The sequence below is a fragment of the Seriola aureovittata genome, chromosome 22 (assembly GCF_021018895.1).
Source record: "Seriola aureovittata isolate HTS-2021-v1 ecotype China chromosome 22, ASM2101889v1, whole genome shotgun sequence".
Taxonomy (NCBI): Eukaryota; Metazoa; Chordata; class Actinopteri; order Carangiformes; family Carangidae; genus Seriola; species Seriola aureovittata.
The window spans coordinates 10,822,994-10,838,274 of NC_079385.1; the positions used below are offsets into that span (position 1 = coordinate 10,822,994).

At 45.4% G+C, this 15,281-nt stretch overlaps 1 protein-coding gene across 17 annotated transcripts in view; it reads left to right on the forward strand.

Moving 5' to 3' along the window:
• The window catches only part of grm8a (glutamate receptor, metabotropic 8a), a 340,337-nt gene that overhangs the window by 156,187 nt on the left and 168,869 nt on the right, over positions 1–15,281 (forward strand). For all 17 annotated transcript variants that reach the window (XR_008826432.1, XR_008826427.1, XR_008826437.1 and 14 more), the window contains 3 exons: positions 792–927; positions 1,384–1,538; positions 4,051–4,188. Coding sequence is in view for 5 of the 17 variants with exons in the window: in XM_056367297.1 (XP_056223272.1) it covers positions 792–927; positions 1,384–1,538; positions 4,051–4,188 (429 nt within the window). In the remaining 12 variants the exon portion in view is untranslated. The remainder of the gene's footprint in view (positions 1–791; positions 928–1,383; positions 1,539–4,050; positions 4,189–15,281) is intronic.

Consider the following 15,281-nt stretch of genomic DNA (forward strand, 5'->3'; position numbering starts at 1 on the left):
GTCGCCCCATTCATCTTTCCCCTCCCTTGCCTTTTCGCTGTTTTCCCCCGTTGCAGTCGACACCTCCCTCCTCCACCTATCATTTCCTTTTCAGCATTGTCTCTAAGTGTCTTTTCCTTCCTGTCCTCCATTGCTGTTTCTCAACTCTTTTCGCCTCTTCTTTCCTCCCCACTATGTATCCGCCCCCCTCTTCCTCTCTTCGTTCCCTCCCTCCCTTTTCTGTGACTTACTTTTTGTGACATCATCCCTGCTCCTTTCTTCTTTTCTTTCTTTTCTTTCCCTCCACCAATGTTGCACCCTACTTCCTTTATACCCTGTCTCCTCTCACCAAACTCTGCAACTCTTTGTTTCACAATCTGTCTTATGTGCCATGAATGTTTAATGTGACATTTAATGCGGATCTGTGATCCTCATATATTTGAATTATTGCCTTTCAAGCTTTTTTGGCTGTGGCTGTGGTGTTGTGTCAGTACTGTTTCATCTTCTGATATATCTTGGATATTCGGCGAGTTGGCTTTTGCTGCTCACGCCAACGATCCATTTATTCCCTTGTTCATCTAAAAGGACTAAGTCTGCTGGAAGTGTCACACCACATTATCATCATCCACCGGAGGTCTTGACATTAAGTGTTTGCAACAGTTTAGAACAGTTTTATGAACTGGGATTAGGCCAAATCAAGGAAAAGCGACTGAATAAGAACGATGAATACAAAAAAAAACCAAAACATGCAAATTAGTGCCAAAAAATGGATCAATTTTTACCCCATTTCTCTTTCTCCCTCTCTGTCTCAGGCGGTGTGTGCATTGCCCAGTCCTTGAAGATCCCCAGGGAGCCCAGGCCGGGGGAGTTTGACAAGATCATCAGACGCCTGCTGGAGACCTCCAACGCCAGGGCCATCATCATGTTTGCTAATGAGGACGACATACGGTACGTGCTGTGCACTTAAACAAGTGCCCCACCGCCACTGACCGCAATTTTTTGTGCTGCCTGCAGTTTTACTTAGAGACACTTTCTGTGGCTTTTTGGACGAAAAAAAAAAAAGTTATAAAGCTATAACGACCAAATGACTCTAGCTACAAGACGGTAATAATATCATAGGTGTTATATGTCATATAATGAAAAAGCACTTCTGTTGAATTGCCGGGTAGTCAGTCGCAGCTGTTGCATTAAGTATTACTCCTCATTAAAGGTGTTTCCCTACATTTTACTGTCTAATCATTTAGATTAGATTTGGAGGGGCATCGAGGCGTTCACTGTCTTGCTCAAGGCGTCCTCAAAAAGGCATTTAGCTACGTCGAGACTGAGGCACCCAACGATCATCACCCCCGATTCCTTGACTACATAAATATTTAAATTCTCCGCTTTTGTTTTTTCCTCAAACAGACGAATTCTGGATGCAGCTAAAAGGAACAACCAGACGGGTCACTTCCTGTGGGTGGGATCAGACAGCTGGGGGTCCAAAATCTCTCCCGTGATCGGCCAGGAGAGAGTGGCCGAGGGCGCCATCACAATTCTCCCCAAACGGGCCTCTGTGGATGGTAAGAGTGTGTGTACAGACAGCCGACACCGGCGCATTACGCATGCGCAGTGTCAGTAATGGGCAGTAAATTAGGGAAGAATTAAGAAGTTTTCATATGCAGTGTAACTTGTTCCATGCACCAGGCTGTGTGATGAATGAAAGGCAGCTGAAAGTGTGTGATTGTGTGCGTCTGTGTGTTTGTGCTTAGAGTCTAATACATCACATTAAGGGGGAAGGGGGGAAAGGCCAGAAACAGAAAGTGAAATACACTCATGTTCTGTCACCCTTGATCCCAGCGGGCAACAAGTTTTTGCCATTAGGCCAGGGAGGATATCCTCATTTGCTCCCTGTCAGAGCTCCCTATTAGATAATTGACTCCTGGAGGGACACAAAAGGCGACGAGACATAAACTAGAGGCGAGGGAGAGAGAGAGAGTGAGCTTATGTAGAAGTTTAAACGAATCAAAGTCAGCTTTGGCTGGTCGACATGAGGGAACACGCTATGGGGTTTTTCAGAGCAGACAGAGAGGAGTTGCGAGCGAGATGGAACCAGTGGAGGATTAATGAAGAGTGCATACGCCGAATTATCAATTTATTAGGTGCACTTTACAGTCTGGTGCAATGTGATGCTGCAATAGATCCTGCCTTTGTGAAGCTCTAAGTGTTCAGCTTTTGTTGACAGTATCAGTAGTTAGTGTTCCTTTATAATGAGAGGTGTAGGGAATATTTTGTTCGATTACCCAATTGACATTCCTGTGTGTGTGTGTGTGGGGGGGGGTGTTATTATTCCGACTTTACTGTGATTTAAAAATACACAATCCTTACCATTGAGGCTACTATCAGTTCAGTTTATGTTCATATTCCACAAATACTTATTCATTTAAAGGAATATTTTGACATTTTGCTAAATACTGGAGTCAGGGGAGTCTTACGTTAGCTGAGGAGAAAGACTGGAAACAGAGGGAAACAGCTAGCCTGGCTCTCTTTAAAAGAAAAAAAAAAAGAAACAAACAACAAAAAAATAAAACAGCAGTGAAGATGTCACTGCTCCCCGGGGGAGAAATAGTCTGACACATGAATCCCTGTAAAACTGCACCTTCTCATTTTTACACTTCAGTTTTTGAATGGAATAAACAGACAAGACAACTAAGTAATCTTTAGAGGGCATTAGTGGTTTGTTTTTTTTGTACCTTTTGTAAATAGCCATGCTTCCCTGCTTCCAGTGTTTGTGCTGAGCTAAGCTAACCATCCTTTGGCTCCAGCTTCATACGCAGTATAGAGTTTTCCACAGAGGGTGGTATCAATCTTTTCATCTCTCAACAAGAAAGCAAATGAAGCACATTTACCAAAGTGTCAAACTATTCCTTTAAATGGATAACTCTGGTGTCACTGAGGATCCAGTGTATATAATTGCCTACTAGGGGGTGGATACTTCTCTTACCTAATGCGAGGCACTTCCTGATATTTTTATTTTTACGAGCATCACATCTGTGATCACGGCGGGAATGCATGTGATCCCAGTTGACACATGCTACCTGGCGCGCCACGCAGGGTGTAAAACCCACCGTTCCCAGCAGGCTAACTTATCAATCGCGCTACACAGGTGCGCACAGCATCCGTTTCCCTGACAGCGGAGGAGATTAATCAAGGCAGCCCCTGTCAGCTTTTACAGCGAGTCAGGCGCAGCTCAGGCTGTCCAAGTCAGTCTGATAGTCCCCGGAGATTCCCCTCGCCCTCCACGGGCTGTTTCCTCATGCACTGTGCTCCCCCTGAACTGCAGTCCCAGTGGTGTTGGAAATGACACTCTCTTTTTAATAGTGAAGAGTAAATGCTTCTTTTGCAGTCATCTTGGGGGCGTATCCGAGGTCCAAAGGAACAATAAATAACTCTTCCTTGTTTTCCAATAGCAATTGCACCACTGATGATGTTGAGGTGGGAAATAAAGCGATGCGGCCATAGAAGGAGTCTTCACTGTTTTCCCAATTTACTCTAATAAGAAACAAAGTAGTAAAGGTACAAGGTGTGTTTGTGTTTCTGTCATTCCTCTTTTCTTTCACCCATTTCTTCATCTCAGCTTCTGACAGGTATTCATGAGTGAAGTAAAAGCGCATTTCCCTGTTTCTCTTCACCTCTCGACTAATTAAATTGGACAAGTAGCCAGCGTATTGTGAAAGCTTGGCTTACTCTCCTTGCCCTCGGCTTCAGTATTTGATTGGAGCTCCAAGACTGGATGTCTCCACTGAAATGGCTTTTTAGTCATGCTTTAGATCCATAGGCTATTCATAACATATGCTTTTGTGAGTCAAAATGTATTACACCACCATGAACGCCTCCATTTTTTAGTGCAGGGAGCCTCAGTGGAAGGGAAGCCCCATCTGGGTGGTGTTGAAAACAGCTCTTATAATCAGAACGATGCTGCTTGAATCTTGTGTATGAACAAGGTAGATGTTCTCAGTACAGTTTAAAATAAAAGAAAGGGAAAATTGTTTTTTAACGGTTACCTTCTGTGTCTTTTTTTTTTTTTTTTTACAGCCTTTGACCGGTATTTCCGCAGCCGCTCACTGTCCAACAACAGAAGAAATGTTTGGTTCGCTGAATTCTGGGAGGAAAACTTTAACTGTAAACTGGGGATGCACGGTAAACGACCCGGAAGCCTGAAAAAATGCACAGGTAAGACGTAACACCTTGACTTTACAGAATGAGTTTCTGTCCACCATGAGACTTCCACCATGTTGGGGAAGACAAAGAAACTTACATTTACATCACAACTGCAAAACTCTCGTGTCTGCTTTCCTTTTCTTTCTCTCTTTATATCCCACTTTATCTCACTTATTTCTCCGATGATCGTCTCATCTCCCCTGTGTAGCCTCTCCGACTCGCTGAGTTCGCCGGTTAAAATAGAAACACTCTGTTAAAATTTTTATAATTCTCAATAATTTGTAGGTTATAGGTAAATGTCTGGATAGGACGGTGTCTGGGTCCGGATCTGGACTGCGGTTCGCCTATTAGCAACTTCTGTCCTAGTTAGTCAGAAGAAGGGTTCTCCACAGATATTCTACAGGTGGTTGTAAGTTTTACCTTCCAACAAATTTGGCAGGTTGAGGGTTGGTCTTCTTGATGCTTGCGCCTTGCTCAGTGTCATTCTTTTATTTTGCCTGATGCAAAACGGGGCTCTAGCCAAAATACTCATCAATGCTCAGACTCGATAAAAAGCAACCCAAGAACTATCTGGGGTTCTCTTATCTCTCTCTGAGATTTCTCAACAGCTTCAGCTTTTCATACATTCATGGTCACCGGAGAAACTAGTTCACCGTAAAAGTGTTTCTGGGCTTTTCCTATTAGTTTAGCCCACATGGATCTATGCAGATTTACCACATCACTGTGGATTGTCTAAGGCTTCATTGGAGCATCCTGGCTCGGAAAATTTGTCAACAGGGACAAGCACAGGGGTTTAATTAGTGTATATATTGTGGAGTGCACTGCTGCCTCTAATAAGTACCCTTAAAGCACAGATCACACCAGCTGTTAGGCTCCAATGAGCAATGCAACTCAACAAGAATTGTTTGTGTATGCAAAGCTAAAAGAGAAATTAAATAATTGTTGGAGTCCGTGTTTGTAAATACTGTAATTTAGCCTCCTGCTTGTGTGCGTGTTTGAATACGTGTTGGATTTGTGCTCTAATAGGCACCTCTTGCTGTCGTGTGTGTGTGTGAATGATATTTGGTTTGACCCTCATTTCGCTGTCATGTCAAAATTCCTGCAGCTTGTTATTTCACACCAGGCCAACCACTGCAACTGATGTGTAACCTGTGCGTGTTTAGTTCCTCGCGTGCATGTGTGTGTGCACACGTGACCCGAGATAGGGCTGTGTGTGTAGTTTCACAGCGCCTATACTGGCAACAAGTGTCACACTTAGAGCAGAGTTAGCAAATGCCATTGGACGCTACATGTACGTATATTTGTGATCACACACCTAAAACATTTCCCATGTAGGTTCCGTGTGACCAAATGCTGCTGTGATAGAGTCTGTATGTTTATGTGCGTGTGTGTCACAATGAGTATTCCCCGGCTGATGTCCGCCATTAGTTCACATAATTAGGTTTGTAAGGGCTGTGACTCCCATTGACCGTCTATTACTAGCCTTGGCATCTGTGTATGTGGGCGTGTATGTGTCGAGGGCCCTGTAGTCGCGCGACAGAGTCCATTAATTCCAAGTGCTGAGGTTCACGACCTCTAAATCATCAACACAGAAGCCAATCAGCGGCCTGCTGCTCAAGGTCGCCGTGGTGACACAGCTGATGGGAGGATGTGGAAATGGGTGTGATTATTGCATGTGTTTGTGTTTGAGAGGCAGAGACAAATAGAAAGTTAGATGGTGTCAACAAGTGCAAATAAGAAAATGAACAGGAAGAGGGATTGCAAAATAATGTGTGAATGCACAAATTATAAGCAGAGAGGCAGAATTGATAATAGAATCCATGAGTAACAGAGGAAGAATAAATGAAAGAGAGCAAACCAATAAGACGCAGTATGATTGAGAACAGGAAAAGGAAATGAACAGCTCCGGCTGAATGCCAGTACATTTTGCCCAAACACGACCTTAGCCCAATCTCTTGCCTTGTTTGTTGAATATAACCATCGCGACCAACAACAGATACACACAGCAGCAGGCTTTGATTGATACCGGAGCTGTGAAAATGCCTCTATTAGAAAGTAGAAATAGTGAAACATATACCCCACTTCCCAAACCAGTGCTGGGGAAAGTATTCGGATCATTTATTTCAATAAAAGCAGCCATATGAAAATACTCTATTACAAGTAAAAGTCCAAATGCCACATCACTGTTACATTATTATATATTATAAGACATAAAAAATAATATATTATGTCATTGCTGCTGCCTTAACATGTAAGTATCATTTTACTCTTGTAGCTAGCTGAGGCAGAGCTAGTTTGAACCATTTTATAACCTATCGGGGAGTTTATTTTATGAAAATATGTCTTATTTTATAAATTGATCATTTAAAAAAAAAAAAGTAAAATCAGTAAAGTGTAGTTACTAACCTTTCGAGTGAATGCAGTGGAGTAGAAAGTACGTGTTTTCCCTCTCAGCTGTGATGGAGTAGAAGTATAAACTAGCATGACATGGAAATATCAAGTAAAGTATTATACACATATCTCAGATTTGTACTTGAGTAACTATACATTCCAGAATCACTCTCTCTACTGCTCTCATTACAAATGTGAACATCTGCTGCCTTAGCTTCAGCGTTTTAATATAAATCAGTTAGCTTTGCACAGTTTGAAAGGTAAGACAACAGTTTAGTGATCTTTGATGTCTTTGAATTAATAAATATTACAAAATCAACATTTTATCCGACTTTGAGTGGGAAGTTATACTATTTTCATCATACTAGTACTACTGAACACGTATTTCCACTTCAAGATTGTCTGCGCACCTTCAGCTGCTTGAATTATTTAAACGTCAATGGATTGCAATTCAAACATAAAGAAAATGAATTGCTAAAGGTCAAGGTGAACGTCAGACTTGTTTTGAACCCTGCCTTTGGTTTCTTCTGATGATGTAAAGGGCAGGTGTGTGTGGATCCAAATGCAGAGAGAGTCAGGCAGAAGTACAATGTCCGAAATCCAAATCTTTAATCCAAGAAACGTAGCAGAGGTCAAAATACCAAAAAGACAGTCAAACCAGGCAAAAGGGCAGATCAGGAACAGGCAGAATCGAGGGTCACAAAAATACCAAAAACAGATCATACACGGGGAATCAAACAGGACTTAAACGCGAGAGAGCTTGAACACTAGGGTAACAAAGACAATCTGGCAAAGACATGAGAAATGAGGCGGGGTTTAAATACACAGGAAACAAGACACAGGTGAAAGACATTAGGGCGGAGACAGCAATCAAAACAGGAGGGAAAAACCAGGAAGTAAAACAAACAGCAACACAACAGAACCAAGACTTCAAAATAAAACAGGAAATGCCAATAAAATGAATACAGATCCTGACAGTACCCCCCCCCCCCCAAGGGACGTCTCCCGACGTCCCAGGAATGCCCGGGTTCAGTCTATGAAAGTCCCGTATCAGTGTCTTATCAAGAATGTCCCGAGCAGGAACCCAGGACCTTTCCTCTGGACCGTACCCCTCCCAATCAACGAGGTACTGACGGCCCCGGCCCCTACGACGAACAGCCAACAGTCTTTTGACCGAATAGACAGGACCACCATCAATGAACCTGGGCGGAGGGGGTGGGTCGGAGGGAGGGACCAAACGACTGGTCTTGACGGGCTTGATTCGGGAAACATGGAAAGTGGGATGGACCCTCATGGTCCGAGGAAGACGAAGGCGAACAGCAGCAGGGTTGATGATCGCCGAGATTGGGAAAGGGCCCACAAACCTGGGACCCAGCTTACGACACTCCCCCCGAACTGGCAGGTCTCGAGTGGAGAGCCATACTTTCTGGCCAACATGGTAGCGAGGAGCCGGTGTGCGATGACGATTAGCGGACCTCTCGTATCCAATATTGGTGCGTAGGAGGGCTGCCCGAGCCTTCCTCCAGGTGAGATGACATCGGCGCACCAGGGCGTGGGCTGAAGGAACAGAGACCTCCCCCTCAAGGTCCTGGAAAAGCGGAGGCTGGTACCCGTAGACACACTGGAATGGAAATAGACCAGTAGAAGCCACGGGAAGGGAGTTGTGGGCATACTCCACCCAAAGGAGCTGCTGCGACCAACTGGATGGACTTTGGGAGGTGATGCACCGGAGAGCCGTCTCCATCTCCTGATTGTACCTCTCCGTCTGGCCGTTGGTTTGGGGATGGAAGCCGGAGGAGAGGCTGACAGATGCCCCAAGCAGCCTGCAGAACTCCTTCCAGAAACGTGAGGCGAACTGGGGACCCCGGTCAGACACAACATCCTGAGGAAGACCATGGAGCCGAAACACATGAAACAGGACTGCCTCCGCTGTCTCCTTGGCGGAGGGCAGCTTAGGCAGGGCAATAAAGTGAGCCATCTTGGAAAACCGGTCAACGACAGTGAGGATGACTGTCTTACCCTCTGAGGGAGGCAACCCAGTGACAAAGTCCATGGACACATGCGACCAGGGGCGGTGTGGAACCGGCAAAGGCCTGAGTAGACCAGTAGGAGGGCGTCGGGAGACCTTGCTGCGGGCACAAACAAAACAGGCAGAGACAAAATCACGGGTATCCTCCCTGAGAGAGGGCCACCAGAAGCGTTGAGTTATAAGACTCAATGTTCTACTCACCCCAGGATGACAGCTAAGAGGAGAGGAGTGCCCCCATTGCAGGACTCGGGAACGGAGCGGGCCTGGAACAGACCTGGAGAAGAGCCGACCAGGAGGACAGCCATCAGGAACCTGGGCCTCTGAAAGGGCGTGCTGGACCTCCTGCTCAATGTCCCAGGTCACCACTGCGACCACACAGTCAGGGGGCAGGATGGGAGCTGCATCCCGAGGGCGGTCTCCTGCCTCAAACTGCCTAGAAAGGGCATCTGGTTTGACATTACGAGTCCCGGGGCGATAAGACAGGGTGAAGTTAAATCTGGTAAAAAACAACGCCCACCTGGCCTGCCTGGAGTTGAGCCTCTTAGCTCCACGGATGTACTCCAGATTTTTGTGTTCAGTCCAGACTAGAAATGGTTGCTCTGCCCCCTCCAACCAATGCCTCCACTCCTCCAATGCCAACTTCACAGCCAGCAGCTCCCGATTCCCCACGTCGTAGTTGTGCTCGGCGGCGGAGAGTTTCCTGGAGAAAAAGGCACAGGGGTGAACCTTATTGTCCTTGGCAGAGCGTTGGGAGAGAACGGCCCCGACCCCCACATCAGAGGCGTCCACCTCAACGATGAACTGGAGTTTGGTGTCGGGCATCTGCAAAATAGGTGACGAGGAGAACCGGGACAGGAGGGCACGGAAGGCTGCCTCAGCCTCAGGAGACCAGGAGAACTTAGAGTTTGAGGAGGTGAGGGCATGTAGAGGAGCTGCGACCTGACTGAAGTTCCGGATGAAACGGCGATAAAAGTTGGCAAAACCCAGAAAGCGTTGGAGCTGTTTCCGGTCGGTGGGGACAGGCCAGTTTAAAACAGCCTTGACCTTTTCTGGGTCCATCTGGATCAGTCCTGGTGAAATCATAAGCCCGAGGAATGACACTGTGGTCTGGTGAAAATCACACTTCTCCGCCTTCACAAACAACTGATGCTGGAGCAGCCGCTTCAACACCCGACGGACATGACCCACATGTTCCTCTTTGGACTGGGAAAAGATCAGAATGTCATCAAGATAAACAAACACGCAGACATTCAGCATATCTCTGAGGACATCATTTACCATTGACTGAAAAACAGCTGGGGCGTTTGTAAGTCCAAATGGCATCACCAAATACTCATAATGACCACTGGGTGTGTTGAATGCGGTTTTCCACTTGTCCCCTTCACGAATACGGACGAGGTGGTAAGCGTTGCGGAGATCCAGCTTAGTGAAGATGTGGGCCCCTTGAAGAAGCTCAAAGGCAGACGACAGGAGAGGAAGTGGGTAACGGTTCTTCACTGTGATGTCGTTCAGGCCACGATAATCAATACAAGGACGAAGGGTCTTATCCTTCTTTTCCACAAAGAAAAACCCAGCTCCTGCAGGGGAAGAGGAAGGACGGATGATCCCCGCAGACAGCGCCCCCTGTATGTAGTCATCCATGGCCTTTCTCTCAGGACTGGAGAGGGAGTACAGACGACCCTTGGGTGGAGCTGCACCATGGAGGAGCTCTATGGCGCAGTCGTATGGGCGATGTGGTGGCAAGGACGTGGCACGAACCTTATTAAAGACCTCCTTCAGGTCTAGGTAGACTTCAGGCACCCTGGACAGGTCAGGAAACTCAGAAGAGGAATCAGCAGGCGAGGAAACCGACAGAGGAGACAAACAGGAAGACTGACAAATAGGACTCCACCGTAACACTCTCCCAGTAGCCCAGTTCATGAGAGGGTTGTGTTTACACAGCCAGGGATAACCCAGGATAAGGGGGTATTGAGGAGAGTCAATAATAAAAAATGAAATAGTCTCATTGTGGTTACCTGACATCAACAGAGACAGAGGAGGAGTCTGGTCTGTGACCCAGGGGCCTGTGACCATCGAGAGCGCTGGCCCGGCGTGGCTTGGACAGAGGGTGGAGTTGTAGATTCAGCTGGTGGGCCAGGTTCAGATCCATGAAGCTCTCGTCTGCCCCGGAGTCAATGAGGGCTGTAAGGGCCAGGGAATTCTTGGGAGAAGTGATGAGCTGAACAGGGGTCAAGGAGCGTGCTGGTGTAGAGGCAGTCACGGTGTGGCTCACCAGTAGGCCTCCGGTTACTGGCGAGCCAGGCCTTTTACCGGGCACTGAGCCAGGAAGTGCCCCATTTCCCCACAGTAGAGGCACAGTCCCTCACGATGGCGGCGCTGGCGTTCCTGTTGGTTCAGACGGGTACGACCAAGCTGCATAGGTTCCTCCTTGGGGCTAAAAGGCGCAGATCCAGGGCAGGCCGGAAAATCGGTTGATGAAGTTCTGACCACAGGGGGTGTCCTAGAGCTGTTCTGCCACCCATGCTGGTGACCGTCAGGGCCAGTAGCTCCTCTGAGCCGCTCTCGTTCCTGCATCCAGTTGTCAATCTTAATAGCAAGTTCCACAAGACCCTCAAAACTTGTAGGAAGATCAACCATGGTAAGTCTGTCCTTCATCTCTTCAGAGAGACTCAGGAAAAAAGTGTCTGCAAGTGCCTCGTCGTTCCACTGACTCTCAGCAGCCAGAGTGCGAAATCTGATGGCATGATCAAATACACGGCTTCTGCCTTGCTTGAGATTACCAAGTGCACGGGCTGCCTCACGGCCCGAGACAGGTTGACCAAAGACACGACCCAAAGCAGCAGAAAAAGTAGCTACAGAGTCACAGGTAGATGAATGTCTCTGCCACTCAGCCGTGGCCCACTCACGTGCTCGCCCCGTGAGATTAGTGATCATAAATGCTACTTTAGAACGCTCAGTGGCAAAGGTAAGAGGCTGCAGTTCAAAAGTTAGCGAGCAAAGAGTCAAAAATGAGCGGCACGTTTCAGGAGTGCCATCATACCTTTCGATGGGGGGTGCTCTGGGTTCTGAAAAATGAACCGGAGGATCCCTGGGTATTGGAGGTGGAGCAGGAACAGCTGGGCCTGTTGTAGCAGAAGACATGGAATCCAGACGAGTAACCACTTGGCGAGTCTGGGCAGCCAGGGCTTGTAGCTGCTCAGACAATGACTGAACTCCCGGTCCCAGGCTGGAAACTGCCCACTCCAAATCGGTGAGACGCTTCCCTTGAGCTCCCAGAGCATGACCAAACATCTCTCCCTCTGCTGGGTCCGACATGGCCAGTTTGTACTGTAAAGGGCAGGTGTGTGTGGATCCAAATGCAGAGAGAGTCAGGCAGAAGTACAATGTCCGAAATCCAAATCTTTAATCCAAGAAACGTAGCAGAGGTCAAAATACCAAAAAGACAGTCAAACCAGGCAAAAGGGCAGATCAGGAACAGGCAGAATCGAGGGTCACAAAAATACCAAAAAACAGATCATACACGGGGAATCAAACAGGACTTAAACGCGAGAGAGCTTGAACACTAGGGTAACAAAGACAATCTGGCAAAGACATGAGAAATGAGGCGGGGTTTAAATACACAGGAAACAAGACACAGGTGAAAGACATTAGGGCGGAGACAGCAATCAAAACAGGAGGGAAAAACCAGGAAGTAAAACAAACAGCAACACAACAGAACCAAGACTTCAAAATAAAACAGGAAATGCCAATAAAATGAATACAGATCCTGACAGATGATGAGTGAGAGAGTCTGTGTTTCAGCGGGGGCTTTCTTTCACCACAGCTCACACATCACCTTCTCAAAAGACTCTTTTGTTTGTCTATCATTCCTACCGGCAAGATATTCTTTTACCTTGATGCTTGTGTGAGCGCAAAGTGAGTCACATGACGTTAATGCATATTTCATATATATATATATATATATATATATATATATATATATATATATAGCCACTCATGGTGTATATGTAATTTTTTTATCAACATTTTGTCAACACTATACTACCACCAGTGTCAGACACCCGTTCTCCAGTCTAGTTAATCAATGTTAGTTTTATTTAGAGCACATTACCGCATCTTTCATCTTTCATCATTTCATCTCTCATCAAAAGAATACTAAGCACAAAAGAAAAGGGAAATCCAAGGCACTCCGAGTGAAGTTAAAAGCCTCTTCTTTTTCAGTCGTGGCTGTTATGTTCGCAAGCACATCAGCCAGGACAACTCAGCCACCGGAATAAAACTCTCCTCGGTTGAATGTGTGCAGTCAGGTAAAACTGATGCCTGAGGAAAAGCTGAGTGTAGCAGACGCCAGATCGCAGATAAGCCTACATGCACACTTACATGCTCACAAACACTGACACGCCCTGCAGTGGCTGCAGATAAAATCATGAATGAGTGCACAAGCTGTGTGTGAATTAAATGCGGTACCTTGATGCCTGATCCTTGGTTTTTATAAAGATACAGGTTTATATACTCCTCACAAGGTCTTTCACACACACACATCCACACACTCCCTTTTTTTTAATAAAGCCACTAACCTGCACTACAACACTGAATTCCTAGTGAAATAATATAATATTTTTTTTATTATTAAAGATCATAAACTGGAGTTTGGGTTTGTCTGGGTCAGCACAGTAATTGGATGAAATAAAAATCTGTATAAATTAAATGCAGGACAGATCTCCAGATGTGTTGGGATACCACATCCTTGTTCTGTGTAACTGGACACAAACACATTGTGACAGGCAAGTGTGCATCCACACACACACACACACACACACACACACCACACACACACACACACACACACACACACACACCCACACACACCCACACACACCTTCTCTCTACACATGTTTCCACGTGGGCTCATCAATGGATCCATTCCCCCGGTGAACAGCATTGGTTGTGACAGGAGCTATAAGCCTCAGGTACACACAGAGGGATTAAAGTGCAGTGTGAGCAGGAAACAAGGTTGTTACACTGTTGGCTGTTGTTTTTTCTTTGTCGCTTCTTCTCCTGTGTGGGTTGTGACTTCTGTCACTCTCGAGGGAGTGATACCAATATTTTTTTTATCTTTCTTTTCCTCGGCTTTGGTGATCTTTCTTTTCTTTGTCGACTGTCACATTTAATCAACTTTCTCTCTGACTTCTTCTGAAGTTGTCTTTCAACTCTTTACTGTCTACTCCTCCTTTTCTGTCAGATGCAAATTGAAAAGGCTTCATTGGCTTGTTTACAAAGCAGTGTATGAATATTGACATAAACCTACAGTATAAAAAAATATTGGAAACAATGAAGTATAAAACAAAAGGGGGAAGGGGTCAAATACTGTTATCGAATTACTGGAAAATACAGCTCTATCATTAATATATTTCATTACGATTATGATTGTATTCTTTTCTGAAAAATGAAAACAAAACTTGCACTAAAAGCAAAAAAAACAAAAAACAAAACAATCTCCCTGATACATGAATTTGATCTCTCTGTAGATGAACTGGGGACAGGGGACTGTTCCAAAAGTTTGGTCATTACATTTATATAAATCTTGAACAAAGCAGGTGATAATCACCAACCTGTTGTTGTGTTTAATGTATTGTTTTAGTGCATGGATTGTTAAGTAATTTCGTTTTTTTTTTTTTATAAGGCTACAGAAAATCTCCCCAAAATGACAGCTCTCACGAATGCCTCAGTCATATTTTCACAGTCATTTGTTCTCCCTCCCACTGCTGTGTTTGAGTCAAAGCTTAGGTTGCGAACATGGTCACGGAGACTGATCCGCCGTAACATTTTGTTATATTTCGCCATAAATGTGGCAAATAAAAGAAAAGCGAGGTCTGTGAACGACTGTAGACTGTTACATCAGCGCTTCCATTTAAATAGTTATGATGGGCCAGCTCTAAGAAGAGCTATTTATAGACCTATTTGTAACATTGTGTATTTTATGCAGCTGTATAGTTTTGAATTCGCATTGCTTGTTACGGATGAATCTAATGTTGCGTGCTAGGTTTAATGGGTCCAATAACACTCAGTCTGAGGTCTTTTCCTTCCAACTAAATGGAGGGAAAGCACATGGGACAGATACGGGCAATGAATAGCAAACCAAGCAATACATAGCCAATTCCATTTGAGCACTAGGTACAATTAATAGAGAGAAACTGTAAAGCTGAAATGGGTATGTTGGTGCAGACATGGTACACAGTGCACTTTTATGGCCTTCCATGCATTACATTACATGGACACTAGACTGTATATCACAACACATATTGAGTGTTTTTATACAACGAAATGTGCTTGGTTATCAGTTCACAAACACTGCTAATTCTTCACCAGATGTTTTTGTTTAACTTGACGTCAAACCTTTAAGAAAAACACGAGGCATACTTTACCACAAGCTTAAGGAATCCGAAAGTAACATTTAAGCGAGACTGAGACTGTAAAGGTTGTACGCGGGAAGTGTGGAAAACTCTGTGAGAGAAAATCCTCTCCTAATAGTTTTAGCTCTCTGGTCTACTTTCCCTGATTAGCGAGATTAACATGAGACTGTGGTTCCTTTTGCAGCGGCCTACTGAAGGCTGTGCTGTAACTTCCTTCCTACTTAATGGGCAAACACAGAAGATTATCAGATGCTTACACACACGCGCCCACA